The sequence below is a fragment of the Sorghum bicolor genome, chromosome 8 (assembly GCF_000003195.3).
Source record: "Sorghum bicolor cultivar BTx623 chromosome 8, Sorghum_bicolor_NCBIv3, whole genome shotgun sequence".
NCBI lineage: Eukaryota > Viridiplantae > Streptophyta > Magnoliopsida > Poales > Poaceae > Sorghum > Sorghum bicolor.
This window is the reverse complement of record NC_012877.2, coordinates 55,569,218-55,586,452: the sequence shown is the minus strand read 5'-3', so window position 1 is coordinate 55,586,452 and position 17,235 is coordinate 55,569,218. Positions and strand designations below refer to the sequence as shown.

The 17,235-nt window shown below is 42.4% G+C and overlaps 2 protein-coding genes across 2 annotated transcripts; both read right to left on the bottom strand.

The window, feature by feature from the left end:
* LOC8068072 (RGS domain-containing serine/threonine-protein kinase A) lies at window positions 214-7,730 on the bottom strand. Its single transcript, XM_002442280.2, has 13 exons — window positions 6,756-7,730; window positions 5,514-5,955; window positions 4,499-5,123; window positions 3,765-3,805; window positions 3,605-3,673; window positions 3,146-3,246; window positions 2,297-2,375; window positions 2,021-2,119; window positions 1,873-1,941; window positions 1,716-1,765; window positions 1,548-1,629; window positions 1,017-1,111; window positions 214-875 (listed from the first exon to the last, which is right to left on the bottom strand). The coding sequence occupies exons 1-13, from the start codon at window positions 7,163-7,165 to the stop codon at window positions 767-769; spliced, it is 2,271 nt and encodes a 756-aa protein (XP_002442325.1). The 5' UTR covers window positions 7,166-7,730; the 3' UTR covers window positions 214-766.
* Window positions 10,813-15,728, bottom strand: LOC8068842 (pentatricopeptide repeat-containing protein At2g31400, chloroplastic). The gene is made up of 4 exons (XM_002442279.2): window positions 13,251-15,728; window positions 12,618-12,831; window positions 12,171-12,355; window positions 10,813-12,076 (listed from the first exon to the last, which is right to left on the bottom strand). Exons 1-4 carry the CDS (start codon window positions 15,206-15,208, stop codon window positions 11,815-11,817), a joined length of 2,619 nt encoding a protein of 872 aa, XP_002442324.2. The 5' UTR covers window positions 15,209-15,728; the 3' UTR covers window positions 10,813-11,814.

Here is a 17,235-nt window from a genome sequence, read left to right as displayed (position 1 = left end):
CTTACTTTTCTTTCGATAATACAAAAGTCACAAACCTTGCAAGTGTTGTTTTTATTTTACACAAACCTTGCAAAAAACGACATATTATGAGTCAAGCAAACAGTACTGGTACTCCTACAAAAGTACAAAACCATATGTAGCTCAGACGCTCAGCAAAAAAAGGCAAGAAGCCCAGAACCAAAATCCCAATGTTCCGTTTTGTCTCCAACAGAGTTAAAAAAAATCCTGACGGCAAGTCTGACGACCGATTATGTGAATGAAGCAAAAAAGAGTCGATTTCACGAGTACATCGATTAAACTCACGCATGATCACAATCGATCACATGTATACAATACACCACTGTTGTCAGAAACTCAGAACAAACAACCTACAGATCATCATGCCCTTGCCAGAAAACTCAAGCCCGGATTGGATGTTATTGTTAACCACGCATTTGCATTGCCACGAATCAGAAGAACCCAAAGGCGCCAGCAATCCGGAGCTCAGTCACTACTCACTCGCTACCCTACTACCTTTGCTGTCAGCACCCAGAAATTACAGTCACAATTGCCCTGGGGAGGAAAGGAAAAACCAAAGAAGACAGAAGGTACCCTCGTCTGTACAACAAACTTCTTCCAGCCTTAGCTGTTTCGGCGAAGCAAAACCATACAGTACAGGAGGTTCAGGCCCTTCTCGAGATCTGACACATGCCGCTCACTCAGCTTGGTCACTCGCAAAATGCTTCAAAGCAAAGCCCACCGCGCTCTGGGAGTTGCATTGCATTCGTCACTCCTCGATGCTGTTCTTTGTGTTCCGGTGCTGGATGGCGTAATGCCTCTGCAGCTCTCGGAGCCTCTCCAGAAGCTCTTGGAATGACGGCCGTTGCTGTGGGTCGCTGCTCATAGCAAGGGCAATCGTTAACAGGAATAGTACTATAGCTTCTGAGGTTCATTAGTCCTGAGGTTCATTAGTCCTTAGTCTGTGAATTTATCCTTTCTTAAAAGCAGTACAAACAGAAGGGATAAACAGTAAGTACCTTTCCCAGCAGCTCAGGATAATTGATTTCCATTGAGGATCTACTTCATCTGGGATATCCAACCTTTGGTTCATAAAACCTACTGCACCAATGACCTACATAGGAATACACCCTTGACAGTTAATATACAGGGATTGTCAAAACTATGAATATAAGCATTATCTTAAAAGAATTACTGGGTAAAAGTGTGCTCCACAAACCCTGCAATTTGAGTAGTTATAATTTTAAAAGTAACCAGTTATACTAGCAGTAGCCGAGACCTAAAAGGAAAATCTAGAAGCAGTCAACAAGGCCATCATGTCAGTAGCCAACCCAAAATGAGAAAATAACTACATTATCATTGCTTGCTTAAAAAATTCATTACTTTGTTACATTACTTTGTTACTACTTTTAACTATTTTATCCTTGTTTAGAATTTGCTGCAGCAAATAATGCTCTTAAGCTCACAGTATCATGGTCACAAGTTGTAAGCAAATGTATGGTCAAACTCAAAGATTAATAACTAACACAAAATATACAACAGGAATGTACCTGCATCGAGTTCAGATTTTCCCACGGTATCTTCTGAGTAACAAGTTCCCACAGGATAACCCCATAACTATACACATCAGACCTACATTAGCACCATAAAGAAAATATTAGTAAATATACAGATGTGATAAGAGGAACTTCCTTCGATTAAGATTGTCCACAGCTTACTTCTCATCGGAAGGTTCATTGCGCAACACCTCCGGCGCCATCCATTGCGGCTGGATAGGAAAGCCGCATCAAATAAGTTACACAGAAAATAACACAGAGTAAAACTTTAAACCAATCACATTTGATACATCTGAAATTAAGCTTTGCTTGAACTTACTGTTCCTTTTCCCGTTTTTGTTGTCAAGAAAGTTTCACGCTTGAGACGTGAAAGACCAAAGTCTGCCACCTGATTGAGTAAGAAGAAATGAGAAGAGGCAAGCAGGGAAATACAAAATATTTGGAAAACAAATAAACTCCAATGTTACCTTCACAGTCCAGTTCCTGTCAACCAACAGATTAGATGATTTTAAATCTCGATGAATGATAGGTGGGCTGGAATGGTGAAGATAATTCATGCCCCTTGCCTGCATAAAGACAAAACAATGACTAAGGGATTGCAGTATACATAGACACAAGATGAAAATTTTGCTAGAGAATTGGCAGTTCCTTGTTCAAATATGAAGCACGAACTGGCTGGCCCCAAACTATTCACTGAATCATGTGGATAATGGAGTCATAATACCAAGACAAAATACACTTACAATATCTAAAGCCATGTGAACACGTCGTCTCACATCCAACTTGGTAGCACTCTTTTGAAGTAAGCGAAACAAGCTTCCACTGCATTTGAAAAGACAGGATCAAAAATAGGGAAATGAACCAAAAAAAAGGTGTTTGGGTGCTTGACAGTGTTTTGAACATGCAACCAAACCAACCCAAGCAAAAGGATCTCATAGATCGGCTGTCATACATCACCCATGAAGAATACTCCCTCTGATTTGAAGTATAAGACAGTTGGGGCACACACAGTCTATAAGTGACACTTGGACTAGCATTTTCTATGAAAATATGATCTCCAATAAACATAACTAAACATTATGAAAGTAATTTTCAAGATAAATCTAGCAACATCTTACATAGTAAATCTGCATAATCCTAGACATATCCATGGTCAATGTCAAAAAAGTTTGATCTGTAGGAATCATAAACAGCATATATTTTGAAATTTGAACCAGGGACAGTATCGCCTAGGTTAGACATTATGGTTTTATATTTCTATACATGCATCCAGATTCCCTAAGGTTGGGCAAAATACTTCGATTTCTAGAGAGGCATTTTACTACATAATCCTACTTAAATATAGATTTTGCACGATACACCACTTCCAACAGCAAAATGTATGCATATCAATGACTTCTCAACTTAAACAAAGCCTAGAATTTCTGAATTTAATTTTCCTTTTCCTTATGCAACTATTGTTGTAATCAAACCATTCAATCAGATGCAAACAAACTTTTTGGCTCAACTCAAGTAGATGTGCAACATGAGGAAATGCCACAGAATAACAAACACTTGCAAACATGTACGCTTGTAAAAAAGTAGGGACATACCGAGGGAGATACTCTGTTACAATACAAAGGCGTTGTGGAGATGTAACCGCACCCATGAAGAGCAGTATGTTAGGATGGCGTAGTTTCTTCATAAGGGATACCTTCACATATGAATGATATCAGTGTAATTAAGTACACCACCTTTGATATAAAAGTCACAAAATCTGAAGTTAACACAGGCTTCACTACCACTTTCCAGAATCAACTCTAAAGAAACATATATGAAGAACTGTGAGCATGTTATTTTTTATGTCTATCTACAACAATATATTTGGTGAGTGGTGACAACGAAAATGGTAGGTTCAGCAGGAATCCTGAAACTGAACCACTTATCTCATTTGTTTAGTTCTCTCGATTTTGGTTCATAACTTAATAATTACTCTGCAGCTCCAGGATTAATAACTGCATATCCACCTGTTATAAGCTGTACAGAAGTTGTAGCTGGGGATGGATATCTACCTCTTGTCGAAAGGTCAGTATCACTTCTTCTGAATATTCTTGCTTGGAGAAAACTTTAACAGCCACATCCTGCCAGAACATGCCACATAAGAATGATGAAGCTAAAACCAAAAGTAACAAAGATTAGTAATTAATGCAAGAGTCATGCAACAGAACATACCGAACCATACCACAAAGCATGGTATACTGTCCCACAAGAGCCTGCATATGTAAAAGTTAAACAGAGGACGATTAAAACACATTCAATATAACATAAAGCAGTACGCAGTACACCTCAGTGTGCTTTTAGTAGGATGTCTTTCAAGCTTGCACATAAGACACATTTTTTAATATGAACCTCAAGTGAAGATTATTCCTATGGTAAGGCTTATTTGGCAAAGTTAAATTCATGGCTTATTAAAAAGAAACGCTGAAGATTATATGTATATAAAGTTTTAGGAGGACACTGGTGATCAAAGTTCTCCATAGGTTCAGACTGTAGCAGCATCAAAGTTTCAAATTTCAGCCTTATATTTCAAGCCATTTACTCCCCACCACCACCCAAAAAAGGCTTTAGGATTAAATTGTCATCATGAGGACATGGTTTCCACTTCTAATAAACTTAGAAAGAGATCTAGGCCAAACAGGGGCAAAGTGGGTATATTCACATCTCAACTGTAGTGCCTGTCTAGCCCTTTTCTTTAGAAATAGAGAATATGCAACAAATTTAGAGATAAAGTAGCCACTCGGAGATGAAGGATGTAGACAAGAGCACAATCCAAATGCTGCCAAAGAATTAATAAACGACACAAAAGAAAAATGAAGCTGCTTTTATTTTAGGCTAAACAAATATGAAACCATGAATAAAAACTTCCATATGATCAACCAACCATTCACAAAAGGAGAAGCAATTACCTTGACCTATTTGTTCTCCAATGACGAGGTCTTCCCACAGGATCTCATAATCCAGACAATCCGCTTCATGATCAACTTTGTAGAGAGCACTGCTATTAGTGCTTCCCGTGCTGCTTGCACTGCTTGTGCTGTTATTGTTGAAAGAGGACCAGGAACCTGATGCCTCATTTTTGTTAGGTTGGTTGTGTTCAGCGCCTTGGGCATCTGGAACTATGCTAGAATCAGAAACCTTCTGATGATTCGTACCATTCTCTTGGTCACCATGCAACCACGGCAATATCACATGATTCCTTTCATCAGGTCCCTCATTTTCGCGCCCTTTCCAAGGCCATGATATCCCTTTCTTGTTCAGTAGTGCCTCTGCTTTTGTACTCCAAATCTTGTGCAGAGCTATTTTTCCTTCTGATTCATCGCTGTTTGGGTTCATTGATTTCCCAGGGGAGTTCTCTTCTGTAGCAAAGGGACCATGTGGTGCATCCCCTCTTGGTGTATTTGTTCCACTAGATGTTGGCTCTTCCTTTGCACCACGATCCGAGCAATGACTCTCACCACTGCCACCTTCCCGCTCTATGCCATTCTCATCTGTCCTGACCCGAGAACGAACTTTATTTGTGACCTTGGTAGCCTGTGTTATTATTCTAAAAATCAAAAAGGAATATGCTAGCAACAAACAAGAATATATACTAAAAAGAGATCATATCTGATTACTACACAAGTTGTGCCAAAGTTATCATTCTAGAATTTAGCAAAACAATCATGGTACATCTAGAAATGACCATGCACCCACATTTAAGTCCATAATAAGTTATAGTTGTTTTGAGATGATGCTAAATTATAGCATGGCTGGTAAACGCTATTTGAACTACAAATGGACCATTGAGACAAAAGTCATATCAATTCGCAGGACAGCATGATATAAGAACAATATTTGTATAAGCTAGAATACTTTGTATTTAGGAAATGAAGTAGTGGTACATCTACAACTTTTGTTTCATATAATGAAAAAACATCTTACCAAATTCGTTATCTTGGAAGCTAAAGTGCTTTGCAGGGGTAGCTGAGGATCAAAAGGACTTTTGTTCAACAAATTGATTCTGCGACTAGTGTTGCTGCAACTCCCGTCACAAGATGTCCTAGATGATTCTGACTGGGGCCTTGCAGAGGTTGGAGGCTTACAAAATATTTGCTCCAAGAGGCGGGAATCACTTGAAACACAAATGATACCCACCAAGCTGCCATCCTCATCGTAGAAAGGTGTGTTGGTGGCAAGAGCTGAAAATCTATCTCCTTGCCTGTTCTTAACTGGAAACTTCCCAGTCCAACTTTCACCCATAGAAATACGTCGGAAGATGTCATTTACAGCATTGTGGTCATGGGAATCAACCAGAAGCATTAGGGCATCCTGACCAAGGGCTTCTGATGCAGGATAGCCAAACAGATTCTCCGCAGACTGATTCCTACATAAAAAGTACATGACAAAATATGGTGAAAAAGGAAGCACAAACAAAAACAAAATGGGATCAAGAACACTTGTGAAGAACCTATTGTGCTTATGTAGCAAAAAGCACACACACTTATCAAACCAAAATGTTTATTCGATTAAAGGGCAAAGAAGTAGCATTTTCAAGATTTTAAAAAAATGTTATGACGCAAAGGGCACATTCTGTCAATACTTACATAAGAAATGCAACTCAACTAATTTTGATCTTGTAGGGAGCTCCTGGTGCATTTTGTGACTTAATGTTGGCCCTCAAGCAACCAACAACTAGAGATGAAGTGTCTTATCATGTTATATTGTAGTTATACCAATATGTTTAATCATGTAGAAGTAGAACTTCAGGGTACAAAGCTCATCACCAGAACCAGTTCAAAGTCTAGGCATCCTATCCAGCATTACATTACTGTGACTTCGCACAGAAAATTAAGGGCACATCCTTACAGAGCTAGGGTTCTACAGAATGCTAACAGTGTAACAGATTGTCATTCGCACTATCCCACTGCAACCTCTATCACATGTTTGTTATTGATAGATCAAAATGACACACAAGAATTGCTCAAGAGTCTAGGATTGTTATTGCAAGAGCTTCAAATACATTTCGTTTTGGTCACAACTTATATGCGGTCACTTACTCCATTACAGGCACTAGAATCAACATATTTAATCAACATGCCCACTACTGCATTTCCTCGAATGTTTGTCAAGCTCGCAAGTTGAAGGCAAGCAAATCAAAAGACGGTAAAGCAGCAGAAATCTAACCAGTATATGATCCTCCCGTCGAGGTCAAGAATGTGGACGGACTGCCCCAGTGACTGCAGCACCCTAGAGTACTGCCTCTCCGGCAGCCTAGCGCTGGTGCTAGCGTCTCCAGCGCCCGCGGCGCGGCCCTCCCGCTGCAGCGGCGATGAGTGCGGGAACGACGCCGACCCACGGGCCCACGCACGCTGCCCGCCCTCAAAACCCCCGGACAGCCGCCTACCTGGCGCCCCCGCCTTCCCCTTGGCCGGTGGTGGCGGCGGCACCGGCGCGCCGCGCCGCGGCGAGACGGATTGCGAGCGTCGCCGCTCCCCGGCGCCGGGTATTAGCTTGGACATCTCCTGCTTGAGCTGCGCCTGCCCAACCTCCAGCTCCCGGATCTTCTTCAGGAGTTCCTCCCCGCTGGAGTCCATCCCCGCCCGGCTTCCTCAAAACCACCGGGGCCGCCTTGACCTCAAACCGGCATCACCGACTTCCACGAGCGCCCTAGAGCTGCCGCCGCCGCCACCGCCGCCGCCGCGTCCCCTCTAGCCTTCTGAGGGACGGCCCCTACGAGCTCGAAAGGCCGCTCCTTTCTCCGCTTCCCGAGGCAGATTCGACGCAAACGGAGCAGAAACTTCGAGCCTTCCGGTTCTAAGATCTCCGGCAGCGATTTGCCGGACAGAAACCGGCTGAAAATACGATCTTTTTCCGGGGAGCAGTTCTTGCCTTGGGCTGTGCGTGGAAGAGGAGCAAATTGCTGTGGAATCTGTCTCTCTCACAAGTCACACACACGCATCCAGATGGAGATTGAATAAAATAATACTAGTAATAAATAATGGGTACAATAAATGATAGGGAGAGAAAAAGAAATGTATGCCATATAGGATATAGAGGGAAATGGTGACTTTGGTGAGGTGTTCTTGAGTGTTCCCCTCTTTGTGATTGGTGAGCTTGGCAATAAAAAAAAGTGCCGGGCTGCTTGCTGGCTTCCCAGTGGATTTTAAGCATCTGGTCTTAATTTGTGTTTGATATTTTGGAGCCATCCCAGAATATTTTATGCTAATTTTTTCTGTTTCTGCAATTTTCAGTTTCTTTTTCTATATTTCCTTGGGTGCTGTGTTGATCCACACAGGGGCTGTCCCTGTCCCTATCCATCTACCTTGCTGCCAGTGCCAACCTGTGTTGTCATCCTGATGAAGAAAAAATATTGGCAACTAGTGCAAATTGGTTGGTGTACTACTACTACACATCACAAGAATTTCTATTATCACCTCCTCTCCTCTGCTCACCTGGTGCTGTATTGCTAATTTTAGGATCTAGGATAGGCTTAGGGTTAGATCTTGGCTTTTAACTGTATAGATTTATGACTTTTGTGTTGCCAGTTCTGTTTTGGTGCTCATTTTTATGATTTGCTTCTGTTGCTGTATATAGGGTCCTTTTGTGGATGCCTATTGATTAGCACTCAAAGTGTCCGGAACTACATGCCACAGTTGTGATCAACTTTTTTCACTTGTGTTTGTTAGGTCTTGTTTAGTAACCAAATTTTTTAAGATTTCTCGTTACGTTGAATCTTTGGCATATACATGCATTAAATATAGATTAAATAATAATTAATTGTATAGTTTGTATGTAATTTGCGAGATAAATTTTCTGAGCCTAGTTAATCCATAGTTAGAGAATAATTGTCCAATACAAACGAAAGTGTTGCGGTAGCTGAACCCAAAAAATTTTGCGAACTAAACGAAACCTTATTAGCATGCCCCTTTTTCATGTGTTGTACATATAATTTAACCAAAACATCTAGCCATGCCCATATCTAACACTACTCATAACCAAGCCAGATGTAAAAGAAAAAGGATATGTCATATGTGCCAAAGTTCTGACTAGCTACCTCTTTTCCCACTCCATGTTGCTTGGATTTTAATGCTTAATCGGTTAGAATAAACTACATCGTAAAGTATGGAGAGAGAGAAAACATGAAAAAGGAAGAAAAGAAAACTATAAAAATACTAAGTAGTTAGTAACCCTATGTCTTTCGCCAAGTAAACTTTCTGCCATGTTTCTATTTATGCCTTAATTCAAACTAAGTTTGCGGATCACGATTATAATTTCAGTCAATTGAACTTTCTCATAAATGTCAACTGGTTATGTAACTTTTATTTTTGTTGGTGTCGAGCATTGAGAAAATAAGGCCTTGTTTAGTTCACCCCAAAAACCAAAAACTTTTCAAGATTCCGCCTCACATCGAATCTTGAGACACATGCATGAAGCATTAGATATAGACGAAAACAAAAATTAATTGCACAGTTTGCCTGTAAATCACGAGATGAGTCTTTTAAGCCCTAGTTAGTTCATAATTGGATAATATTTGTCAAATGAAAACGAAAATACTACAGTGCCGAAATCCAAAATCTTTTCGAAACTAAACAAGACCTAATATTGTAGCCTTGCCGACCGCTTCTAGCAAACCATGGTTGATGGCTATGACTTAAAAGATTTGTCTCGTAAATTATAGACAAATTATATAATTAGTTTTTAATTTTGTCTATATTTAATATTTATGCATATGTTTAAAGATTTGATGTGACGAAGAATCTTGAAAAATTTTAGGTTCTAGGAGCGAGTAAGCAAGGCCTAAGGCCTTGTTAAGTTTACCCAAAAACCAAAAACTTTTCAAGATTCTCCATCACAACGAATCTTGCGGTACATGCATGAAGAATTAAATATAGATAAAAAAAACTAATTGCATAGTTTGTCTGTAAATCACAAGATGAATCTTCTAAGTCTAGTTACTCTATCATTAGATAACGTTTGTTAAATAAAAATGAAAATGCTACAGTGTTAAAATCTAAAAAAAAATGGATCTAAATAAGGCCTAAGGTGTAGCCCTATTTTTGGCCGCCGCCTTGTTTAGATTCATCTCGTGATTTACAGGTAAACTGTGTAATTAGTTTTTGTTTTCGTCTAAATTTAATACTTCATACATGCGTCGCAAAATTCGATGTGACGGAGAATCTTGAAATTTTTTGATAACTAAACAAGGCTGCCGTAGTTATTTTACCAACCAAACACGTAACCTTTTATGTGGCACCGCTTAGGCTTCGGCGTGGCATCTTTGTGGCGAGAAACCAAACACGTCTTATATGCATTTTTCTATCATCGGTTTGCAGTTGCACTGGCAAAAAACCTGAAATTTCATAGATAATCATGACTGTTTTTTACTCAGTCGTATAGAGTAGTATTTACATTTCTGTATGACAATTTGCGCCGTACTAGCTAGAATAGTCAACCGTCACGTCCAGGTACAGTGAACTGTTCTCCAAGCCATTTTATTTTTCTCAGGTGAAAAAATTTAGAATATTGTAGCACTTTTATTTTTATTTAGCAATTATTACCTAACTATAAATTAACTAGATTTAAAAGATTCGTTTTACAAATTATAGATAAACTATATAATTAATTATTTTTTTATCTATACTTAATATTTTATGTATGCGTCGTAAGATTTGATGTAACTAGAAACTTTGAAATATTTTTAGATTTTAGGGGACCTCGGTCCAGATGAACAGCCAGCAGTAACAAGTTTAGCGCAAAAAAGAACAAGATTTCTCCCAAAATAGTCAATCCGTGGACCAATCTCTTTCAGTTGTGTTTTGGTTTGGCACGGTTTCCCAATATTGTCCTCCTCGCACAACCGCATATTCCTCCCTCCAAAACGTTTGGATCACAAGTAATCATTAGCTTTGCATCCATGTGAAGCAAACCTTTTCTTGGTAGTGTTTTGCTCCCAGACGCAATTCTTTCTTTTAAAGCGCTTCCATGAAACGTTTGCGGTTCAACTTAAACTCATCATTTTCTCATAAACAGAAATCAAGTGAAAAGGGATTTTTTTTTCTAGTTTGGACTGCTGACTGCCACTATTATGAACTTGATTAACTGTGCTTTTATAAGTTTGTGGAGTAAAATTGTGATAGTTCTCATTAAACTTTATGTGAAAAATTTAACACAAATTTTGGATAACAAGATAAGTAACTGAACCGTATTTGTAAACATACAAAAAAAAAAGGTAACACACAGATAGACGGGCTATGATCCTTCCTTGCTCAATTAATCGAATACATACATCAGCTTTTCTTTAGAAAGATACATAAACAAACTAGCAAAAAGGACATTTGCAGATCGCAATTGCATGCCCAACCAATTGCACACCTGGACCACTGTTCCCTTTTCTTTTTCTCTGGCCTGAATTGTCACACAGCAAATGATATTCTTTTTATTATTTCTTTGACCCTGCCCTCTAGCAAGATGTCATTTCAATGACTTAATAATATCCAAACCGATGAAGGGAAAGACAAGTTTCAGAACTCCAGCTCCAATTTGATCCATTTGCATGGCTGACAAATCCCCATGTAAAAGTATCCATCTCCAAGTCCAATTATGCAGGATGAACCATCAGATATTGACCACAGCTGCAAATCTGATTCAGCAGAGAACACATTGCACTCCTCTTCGCCACTCTTTCCCAGCCTTTACAGCCTCTTGAGCTGTTGCCACACAGAAAGGGCCACAAACCACAAGCTGTTAATGGATGAGAAGATGCTCTTTGCACCTTCAGCAAAGCTGGCATCACACAAAGCAGCAAAGCCATCACGAGCCAAAGGGAGAAAGCGATGGATGTGTCACCATCAATGGGCAGGTGTAGCTTTCATCAAACAAACCGAAAGAGAGACACAAGGCCTTAATAAGGGCATCACTGACCAAAGACGTGACAAATCGTCATCCCAAGGTAAGGAGCTTTTCTTTGCAATTAAGGAAGCCAAGCACGGGTCCGAGGTCAGCAGTCATGGAGCTCCTATTGTGAAGAAATTGCACTTTTTATCTTGATGAAAGGAGTTGTAAGGCAGGCTGACAATTTTACAACATTACATTCATCGCTAAAACGGCCTAAAACACTGGGATTTAATAGAGTGACCTATTCCCTGAGCCTATGATACACTACAATCTTCTGAACAAAGGTGAATATAAAAACTCTTGTGACAGAACCAACCCTACCACGGACAACGAGATGAGATCTAGGGGGCTACAACTGCAACGCCTGTAACATCGGCACCAGATTGGACGGGTTTGCATGTTGCACTCGCTCATTGCGGAGGAGGAGGATGTTAACGGTGCCAGATTCTCTCAACCAGGCAGCCACCAAAGCACTGGGTGACACGAACCTTCCGATGTTGAAGCGCTCGACCTGAAATGGCGCTCCAATTGAAAGGAGTAATGCTTCAATGACACGACGGAGAGTGCTTGAACCAGCTATCTTGCTATGCTTTCCCCAACCTGTCAGAATGCTGCAGAGACACCAAAAAAACATTGTGTCAGTTTAGGCAAAGCCAATAGATTCTATCCTACAGTTCCAGATTTGCACAATCAAGGATCAAGTACCTTAAAAATTCAGGCATAGCTCGACCTTCAAAGACAATAGAGCGCACATTCAGGAGCCATGCATGTACCATTGCTTGGGCTGCACCACATGACATAAGGTGCAGGTCCAAGCAGAAATCACCCCATGTGTTCTCCCAAACACGACGGTTTACCCCTTCAAGCACAACTTGCTGAGCTCCTTGCCTCTGAAAAAGGCCAAGAACATAAACATAAGTACTTATTTGGAAAACGTTTACATAACTAATGCGACAGAAAGAGTGAAACTTGGAAGACTGAGAGATGACAAATGATTGAAGTTGCCAAAAATGAAATAGAATAGTCTTCTTTCTAAAATATAATTTATCAGTATAAAACAAGATTATCACAAAAAAAAATAGTGAACTCATAATCCTAATAAACAATGATAACTGCACTTGAATCCAAGTATACACTAAGGAGTAAACCTACCTGGCCAAAATGCCATAGCACATCTGTAAGAGCATTATAAAAGGCAGAGGATGTTGGAGAATCCATGCGGCCCAGCTGATTAAAGAGGGACCGTGCTTGAGACCAAGCTTCCAGATGGCCCATCAAAAGCCCATATGCAACCCCGTACACAGAGTTATCAAATAAGCGAAGCTGTTCCAGTAAAAGGGCTGCATCTTCAAAATTATTACAGCGACTGCAAGAACAAGAACGAAGCAAATAGTTAGAACCCACAAAGAACTTAAAGAGGCACACTTACGTAAATTTGCAGTGTCATCTTTCACTTCTGTGCTATTTGTTTTGAATAACACAAGGACACATTTAACATAGCTTTTTTCTAGTATTAAAAAAATATTGGTTAAATAATCTTGTGTAATCATGAAATACACGAAAGCTGAAGTATAACCAGTGTAAACATAAATCCCATATTGAAGTTATCTAGTTCAAACTGTTAAAAAACAGTTTAATGTCCTGGTTAACACACTGACAATTGTTGAATTTATGACTGACACAGTGCATGAGTGTATTTTTATAGAAACACTAGCATAATACAAAGAGCCACAACAATATTGGTTATTGGCATTTGAAGGTTCCAATGAAACGATGAAGATGTACCTGCAAGCATTCAGGATCGCAGAAAATGTTACAACATTTGGCCGTACACCCTGCTGGACCATCTTCTGGAATAATTCCAGAATGAAAAATAATTCCTGTGACCTCCTCATCCGAACATCAGTTGCAGAGCGCCCTCCTCTTGTCACTGGATTAGTGGCCCTTACAATCTGGCCACCATAAACCCCAACAATACCCATGTTACCAGGATCCTCCTCAGTAAGAATCTTCGACTTGCCAAATGCATCAATAATTGTGTTGTAGGTTACAACATTTGGCTTGATACCCATCTTGATCATCTCATCAAGCAAAGACAAAGCACACTCAACCAAACCATTCTTGGCCAATGTATCAATAAAAGAGCTGAACAGAACAACGTCTGCTTTTAGACCAGACTCCTTAAAATCCAAATAGACATTAAATGCATCTCCATGCATTCCCGCCTTTGAATAAATATCTATCAAAGTTGAATATGTCAGCACACTAGGAGCTACGCCTTGCGCCCGCATATCTTGAACAAGGAAAGCGACCATGTCCAAGCGTCCTTGCTTTCCGTATCCATTAATCAAGGAATTGTAAGTAACAGTATCCTTCTCAATACCCAAATTCTCCATATCTTCACACACAGTAGCTATTTCATCATACTTCCCTGTCTTCACATATATGGCCAGTAAGGTGTTGTAGCAAACTCGGTCCAGTTGAATTCCCAAAGACTTCATCTTTTCACGCAACTTGAGTGCCTCATCATACTTCTCCAGTTTGGAGAATCCATCCATAAGCGTACTATATGTAACAACATTTGGCTTGATGTTGTTTGCTTCCATATCCAATACAACTTGCGTAGCCAGCTCCATGTTGCCACACTTGCAAATAGCATCGACAAATGTGTTGTAAGTGTAAATGTCACGCCCACTACCAAGATGGATCATTTCATCAAAGACAGTGCGAGCATCTTCCAAATGCCCAGCCCGGCTACATGCAGCAAGAAGTGAATTAAACGTCTTACGATCCGGACAGAGCCCATCCTGCAGCATCTGACGGAAATACCCGAGTGTGAACCTAAGATCAACACCCCCTTTTCCACATGCATCAATCACCGCATTGTATGATACCGTGGTAGGCCGCAATCCTGCACCTTTCATCGACTCAAGCACCCCCATTGCCTCAGTTGCAAGCCCGCTCCTGGCATAAGCTGAGATGAGCGCAGAGTGCGCAAACACCGTATTGCCATACCTATCTGCAATGCCACTATCAAAAGCCCTCCTCGCGAGGTCTGGCCTGCCCATCTTGCCAAGTGCACCGATGGCAGCAGTCAGAAGTTTTCCCTTGTCAACAGCACCACCCCCAACTAAGGGTAGCGCGGCATAGAACACCTCGAACGCACGGAGTGCAGATTTATCCCTGTCGCCGAGCTCCCGGAGGACCTGGCAGTAGTCCTCAGGACCAAGTAGGTCGCCCCGGAAGGACGAGAGGGCCGAACCAAGCCCTCGCCTATCTTCAGGCGCGACGCGGAGCAGCTTCTCGACGCAGCGGCCCGCGGCGGCCGAGGCCACGCGCCCGCGGTCCTGCGCGCCCCCGCCGCCGCCGCGGGTGCGCTTGGAGATGGTCTTGGTGGTGCGCGCGCGTCGGAACTCCGGGCCGAGCGCTGCCGCCGCCGCCGCGGCGCGCTGGGGCTGCTGCCGCGCCCACGGCGCGCCGGGCCCGACGAAGATGGGGCTGCGGGCGGGCGGGCACGCCGCGGAGGCCGAGGATGAAACGGCCGGGGACGCCGCCGCGAGGAGGTGCGGCGGGCACAGCCCCGCGGCCGACGCCGAGGCCGGCGGCGCGGCGGACGCGTGCAGCCGCGCCGTGGCCGTTGCCGTGACCACCGCCGCCGCGGCCGCCGCCGCCGAGTGGTGGTGGTGGTGCGCCGCGTGGTGCGACGCCGCGTGCGCCTGCGACGGCGTGAAGTGCGTCGGCATCCCGGCGACGGCAGCCGCAGCAGTAGCTTCCCAGCAAAGCACGCAACCACGCAACAATCACCTCCCTCGGCTCCTCCCAATCCCAAACGGCGCGCCCTTCTCCGCAAACCCGATCAAAATCCTCCCACGAAATCCTTCCTCCACGAGACACCACCTGCACAGCCCAGAATCCTCGCCTCCTAAATCCTAACCCAGCCGAATCAGCCTCGAGATACACCGGAATCGAGTCTCCGGGAGCTCGCGCTGCGGCACGCTATATAACTAACCAAACAGAGCACCAGAAAGGCAGGATTTTTGAGGACTAAAGCAGGGTCATTTTGCTGCGGCGCAGCGGCAGGGGCGACGATGATGAGGGGGCCATCATGCCGGGCTGGGCGATCGATTTGACGATAAGATGAGGGGGGTGGATTTGGCGCCGGATTTCGCGAGGCCGGGATTGGGTGGCTGCCAAGAACACACACGCGTGGCGTGGGGAAGCGAAGCGAAGCGGAGCAGGAAAGAGATAAGACGCCAAGAAAGGGAAAAAAAAAAAGTGAAGAAGAAATTTTGGACTTTTGCGTGGGCCCCGCAGTAGCCACCTCGCAGGATTTCCTGCGCAGGGCTGCTACCGCGTTTCGTACATATTTTTATCGTGGGTTCGGTTACTGACATGTGGGACCCAGTGTCGTTGTGGCCCGCCAGCAGTGGTGGAGGCTGGTGTGGGGCCGCGTGGTGCGAGGAGGCCGCTTTTGCTTCTCGGCGAGGCGGGGCGGAACGTGAGCATGACATGTGGGGCTGGAGGGCAGCTCGGCTGAGCTGGCGCGTTTCGTGGCCGGGGGATTGGGTGGCCGAGGTGGCTTGCTGAGCTGGCGAACCGCTACGGCCTACGGGCACTCGTTGATTGCCTGCACACTTTTGACTTTCCTCCGTTTATGTAGGGCGGTTTGGTCTTGGCCTTGTTTAGTTAGCAAAAACTTTGGTTTTTGGCTACTGTAGCATTTTTGTTTTTATTTGACAAACACTATCCAATCACGAAGTAACTAGGCTTAAAAGATTCATCACACAAATTACAGATAAACTGTGCAATTAGTTTTTATTTTTATCTATATTTAATGCTTCATGCATGTGACCAAAGATTCGATGTGACGGGAAATCTTGAAAAATTTTTGCGAACTAAACAAGGCCCTTGTGTGGGCAAATTCCGTATGAACTTGTACAAACTCCGTGATGGAACTCATTCGTAGTTCTTGGCTGGATTATTAATCGCAAATGGTGTATTGTTTGGATACTTGCATCTTCAAAGGTTGACACCAAATTTATTGCTCCAAGAAGACAAGAGTTACTAAACGTAAAGAATGCAAATGGTTAGGCGTATTTTTTTTTAAAGAAAACTCGGAAGATAGCCCCGGAGCTTTATGTTTAAGAAGACCTCTTATGCAAAGGTCGGGAAAAAACCCCGAACCTCATACTCTATCAGCACACACACACAGGGGTTTGTAACCCCGTGAATGGGCCAATCCACAACCTGTGCTTTGGGAAACGTAGGGCAGGTTAGGAGATTTTTTTTCCCTTCTGCCAGCAGAAATCACCCCTAAGGGGTTCGATTCCACGCCATCAGGGTGCTGCAGGAGCACTAGACCAACCGGACTGGCAGTTACGCGTAATTTTCAAAACATGTTATGTGTAATTTTTAAATGAGTACCTCTTTTTGCTTCTTTGACATTGATGACAAGGTTAAGAAGACTATGACACAACATAACAGGATTGTAAGGTGGAAACATGAAAAATTGCTATTAGATTGTCTTCAAAGATAGTATATGAATTTCGTTGTGTTGATTTGGTCTTCCATGAGATGTTCGCAATTGAAACAACAAAGCGCTAACATATGAAAGTTATAAAACATTGATATGTATATATGATTTATCTGCCATAGATCTAGATAACTAATCTTACAAACATGAATCTATATATGTACATTGTTTTTTTCTCCTGCTTGAACAAATACAGTGTAAAACACAATGAATCATAGGTCTGTTTTTTTTTTCCTT

What these genes read in the sequence shown, in the direction of transcription:
- LOC8068842 (XM_002442279.2), bottom strand. Translation starts at nt 15,208, where the DNA reads ATGCCGACGCACTTCACGCCGTCGCAGGCGCACGCGGCGTCGCACCAC. An exon ending in GCGATCCTGAATGCTTGCAG is followed by an intron (nt 12,832 to 13,250) that starts GTACATCTTCAT and finishes TTGTTCTTGCAG; the next exon opens with TCGCTGTAATAATTTTGAAG. An exon ending in TGCTATGGCATTTTGGCCAG is followed by an intron (nt 12,356 to 12,617) that starts GTAGGTTTACTC and finishes GGCCTTTTTCAG; the next exon opens with AGGCAAGGAGCTCAGCAAGT.
- LOC8068072 (XM_002442280.2), bottom strand. Translation starts at nt 7,165, where the DNA reads ATGGACTCCAGCGGGGAGGAACTCCTGAAGAAGATCCGGGAGCTGGAG. An exon ending in TGGAGAACAAATAGGTCAAG is followed by an intron (nt 3,806 to 4,498) that starts GTAATTGCTTCT and finishes TTACATATGCAG; the next exon opens with GCTCTTGTGGGACAGTATAC. An exon ending in ACAGGAACTGGACTGTGAAG is followed by an intron (nt 1,942 to 2,020) that starts GTAACATTGGAG and finishes TTACTCAATCAG; the next exon opens with GTGGCAGACTTTGGTCTTTC.